We start from the raw sequence: 4,705 nt of genomic DNA, 5'->3' as shown, positions 1-4,705 counted from the left end.
AGCTTGATTCTTAACTTCTGAATATTTAGAGAATCTTTCCCCAGGTCCCACAGATACTAAGGGTGGGCCTGCCTGTCTCCCTATTCAACAGTTCAGTGGCTAGCTAGCTCTGATCCAGGGCTGCCTGGATGTGTTGACTGGTATGCACCTTGGGGTGGGTCTAGGAAAGGAATTTTTATTTGTGTCTCTTTTTCCCATGCCCTGCTTCTGTGCATCTTACCTCTCTGGGTAACCATTCTAACCTAGTTAATGCATATTTTATATTCTTTTTTTTCTTTCTAAATGTGCTTTTTTTTCTGGTTTGTTGCATGTAATTTTAATATACATAAGTAATATTGTGTTTTATATCTCTTTATCTTTCGTTACTTTTATTGCTTATAGCTAATCCTTTGCTTCTAATTGCTGCAAAATCTCCACCACAATTTATCTCTTTACTGAACCAGTGGTGGGTGTAAGGAGATTTCTCGTTGTTTTAATTTGCACTTCTCTGATTAGTAATTGATTTGAGCATCAATTCATAAGCTTGGTGGGCATTTCAGGTTTTCTCTTCTGTAAAATGTTTGTTCTGTATACCTTGCCCATTTTTTTCTGTTGATGTTGATGTCTTTCTTCTAGTTAATTTGCAGGAGTTTCTAATATATGCTAGTTAGCTATCTTCTTCCATTCTATTTCTATTAACTCTATCCCTGTGTCTTTTTTTTTTTGCCGGGGGGGGGGGGTGGGTGGGAGAAGTTTAGCCCTGAGCTAATGTCTGTTGCCAACCTGTCTCCTTTTGCTGAGGAAAATTAGCCCTGAGCTAACATTTGTGCCCATCTTCCTCTACTTTACATGAGGGACACCTGCCACAGCATGGCTTGATAAGTGGTGCGTAGGTCCATGCCCGGGATCCGAGCCTGTGAACCTTGGGCCACTGAAGTGGAGCATGTGAACTTAACCACTATGCCACCAGGCCGGCCCCTATCCCTGGTGTCTTTTAATGAACAAGAATCCTAATTTTTGATATAATAAAATTCACCAATTTATTTGGCTTTATGGTTTTTCACCTTCAGATAAATTTATTTTCCTACATTTTTTTTCCAACTAGAGGGAATCTATAGAGGCAGAGATGTCATCTCTTGCTGGAGAAAGTTTGGGAAAAAATGGGTAGAGTAGCCACCTGGGAGTGGCTCTTTCAATATCTGTTCCACCCTCCTTCTAGTCAGGTTAAAAACTAAAAATGATATGTTCCAGATTCTCTTGTAGCTAGAGCCCTGGGATGTGAATTAATTTCCACTAATTAAATGCATTTGTGTGAGATTTGAAAGGTGGGACTGAGGTGATTCTCAAGCTCCAGTGTATGTCAGAATCCCCTGAGGGCTCGTTAAAACACAGATTGCTGAGCCCCACCCAGTAATTCTGTAGGTCTAGGAGCGGGGCCCGAAAATTTGCATTTCTGACAAGTTTCCAGGTGATGCTCATCCTAGGGGTCTGTTATTTGCCAGTTTCATGAGTGTGACGGACAATTTGCAGGGTGGCAGCAGTGACAGTGGCAGCAGGAGCTTCCTGACCTCTGGGTCAAAGCTATTGTGGAGTCACTTTGGCGGCTCCCTCACCCCTTCGCTGGTCATTCAAAAAACTGTACCCAAGTAATTCCCTGTATTAAATCCGTTTCTGCTTGAGAAAACTAGAGCTATTTCTGTTTCCCATGATAAACCACTGCTTAATACAATTATATATCAAAAATAGCTACAAATGACAAGAGGATGTCCATAAATCCTTTGCCCGATATCAGGCTGCTGAGTCTAAAACACGTATCTTTGATATTCTTACAAGCAAGGGGAGCAGGGAGAAACTTTGTCCATGGCCATTGGATTTACTGAGTGAGGTTTTCAGGAGATGTATAGTTATGTAAGCAGGACAAGGGATTTTGCAGCAATATATACTCTAGGGGGACCAATCATCTGGGTTTGTCTGGGACTGAGGGAATTCCCAGGATGTGGGGCTTTCAGTGCTAAAACTGAGAGAATGCCAGGCAAACCAGGTGAAGTTGGTCACTCTAGTGTAGTCTTTCCTTAGTCATCCTGAAGAAGTTGCCTATAAAGGGAAAAAGGCTGGAGCAGATGGTAATAGGTGTGGATCTGAGAAATCATTGTCAGGAGATATTTGAAATTGGTAGAGCATAATGAGGGCAGGCTTAATAGGCTGTTCAAAAGGACTGTCAGCATCAAACCAAGGGAATAATGTGTAGGAGCCAAGAGTGTGGGCTCTAGAGTCACTTAGACTTGAGTTTGAATCCCAGTGTCTTTGTTTACCAGCTTTGTGACCTTGAGCAAGTTAATAAACCAAGTTTCCATATTGGTAAAAGGGGGTAACAACAGTACCTCCCTGTTGTGAGGTGTAATAGAAAAAATGCATATAGAGAGTTGCATGGCTCAGAGTAAGCATTCCAAAACATGTTAGTGGCTAGTATTATTATTATTGTTACTAAGGAAATTACATAAAGGGATTGGGTAGAAGTTCTTGGGCAGGAATAAGTAGAGGAGAGGGAAAGAGGAGAGGAGGAAGTCTGAATGTGGAGGAGATGTGTATCACTTCTTGGTGACTTTTAAATTCACCTCTTTTGCTTTGTGTACTCCCAAGGGCAAAAAAGTAAGAATTGGGTTGACTAATATTTTCTATCTAGAAAGTAATGAAACAATGAATGAATTTCACATCAACGCTGAAAGTTTAAAATTTCTATTAAATTATAATTAAGATAGTAAATGTTGACCAAAGAACTCAGGATAGAGAAAATGGATCCCAAATGACAGAAAACATGAACTTGAAATCATTTGGTTTCAAACAGAAAGGAGAATAGAGAGAGAGAAGGAAGGAAGAAGGAAGAATGGGAGGAGGCAGTCACTCAACCATGCAGAGAAGCGATTGTTTGCCATCATGGTTGGGCAAGTATTCAGAGGGCTTCCCTCTGCTGCTTATAACAACTTACTTTTAAAACTGAGAAAGAATAATATTTGCATCAAAACATTTTTCTCCTCAGTGTTTTTTGCATGGCAGCCTTTACCTCCTTATTCCTCAAGCTGTAGATTAAAGGGTTCAGCATGGGGATCACTGTGGTGTAGAACACGGAGGCAATGTTCTCCTGGGCCAGGGAACTGGCCGTGGAGGGTTTTAAGTACATGAATGCAGTAGATCCATAGAACATCCCCACTGCTGCAAGGTGGGAGCTGCAGGTGCTGAAGGCTTTGGACCTTCCCTCTGTGGTGCTGATGTGGAGGATGCTGGAGAGGATGAAGATGTAGGAAACAAGGACTGTTAAGCTGGTGACTATGATGTTGAATCCAGCCAAAAAGAAGACTGTCATTTCAACATCATAGGTGCTAGAGCAGGAGAGCTTCATGAGGGGGAGGATGTCACAGAAGTAATGACTGATGAGGAGCTCACAATAAGACAGTTTTAACATGAGGCCAGTCTCTATTGTTGAGCCAATGAGGCCCATGGCATAGACCACAGCCACCAGCAGGGAGCAGACTTGATGAGACATGATGATGTTGTAAAGCAAAGGGCTGCAGATGGCGACATAGCGGTCGTAGGCCATCACTGTCAGCATGTAACACTCGGCAATGACAAACACAAGGAAGAAGTAGAGCTGTGACATGCACCCCGCATAGGAGATGACGTTCTTCTCTGACACAAAGTTCACCAGCATTTTAGGGGTAATGACAGAGGAGTAGCAGAGATCCACGAGTGACAGATTGCTGAGGAAGTAGTACATGGGGGTGTGAAGTTGAGCATTCAGACAAATCAGTGTGAACATGCCCAGGTTCCCTATCGTGGTGACTGAGTAGATCGAAAGGAAGAGGAGGAAGAGGGGGAGCCGGAGCTCTGGCTGACTTGTGAATCCTCCGAGAATGAACTCTGTCACTGTGGAGTGATTTTCTGCAGCCATTGTCCTCTTGTTGAGAGCACTGTGTGGGTGGGAGAGAAGAACCCTGTGAAAGGCTGCATCTTGGACTGCTGGGTGAAGCTAGTTTTGAGCATTTGGGGCCACTTGAGCGATCCTGGGCTCTTTCCTGATGCATCTTTCCCTCATCCTACTGTTGGCTGGGATGAAAACCAGACCCTGTGTGTTTCAATGATGATGGAGATGAGAGGAAAAAGGGGGCAATATCTGGAATTTTTACCACTTTCATCTTTTTCAAATATCCTAGAGCAGGTGTTCTTAAGGTGTATTCCCTGGAGCAGCCACATCGGCATCACCTGGAGATGTTAGAGATGCAAACTCTCAGGTCTCACCAGAGACCTACCTAATCAGGAACCCTGGGGATCGGGCCCAGCAATCTGTGTTTAACAGGTGATGCTGATCCATGCAAAGTTTGAGAACCTCTACCCTATAGGTAACAAGCAGTATATTTCATATTTTGTAGTTGGAGATGTATTTTGTTTCATAAATGAAATTTCCCTATCATCTATGCAATTCCTAAATATTCACTGAATGTGAATGTATGAATACCTTTCTCAAATTGATGCAGTGTGAGGGTGATATGGTAGTTACAACTGTATAATTGAGTATAAGTCAATGTCTGTATCTGAAAGATAAAGAAATTAGTTATCTCAATTCCAAAGGTGGTTGCAAAAATAACATGGGATAATGCATATTTATAATTTTTTTTTCAAGCACTCAGTTCCTATGAATATGTGAGTTGTCATTAGGTGTCTGGAATTTGTC

At 42.3% G+C, this 4,705-nt stretch overlaps 1 protein-coding gene across 1 annotated transcript; it reads right to left on the bottom strand.

The window, feature by feature from the left end:
- Window positions 1-2,995: 2,995 nt before the first annotated feature.
- On the bottom strand, window positions 2,996-4,048 carry LOC101392200 (olfactory receptor 8A1-like). Its single transcript, XM_004438413.2, has one exon. It carries the CDS (start codon window positions 3,923-3,925, stop codon window positions 2,996-2,998), a length of 930 nt encoding a protein of 309 aa, XP_004438470.1. The 5' UTR covers window positions 3,926-4,048.
- Window positions 4,049-4,705: the final 657 nt, after the last annotated feature.

The sequence above is a fragment of the Ceratotherium simum genome, chromosome 7, assembly GCF_057802395.1.
Source record: "Ceratotherium simum simum isolate JZ-2026a chromosome 7, ASM5780239v1, whole genome shotgun sequence".
NCBI classification, from domain to species: domain Eukaryota; kingdom Metazoa; phylum Chordata; class Mammalia; order Perissodactyla; family Rhinocerotidae; genus Ceratotherium; species Ceratotherium simum.
The sequence above is the reverse complement of the archived record's forward strand: the minus strand, read 5'-3'. Positions and strand labels throughout refer to the sequence as shown.

Excerpts from the sequence above, each read along its gene's own strand:
- LOC101392200 (XM_004438413.2), bottom strand. The coding sequence starts at position 3,925 with ATGGCTGCAGAAAATCACTCCACAGTGACAGAGTTCATTCTCGGAGGA.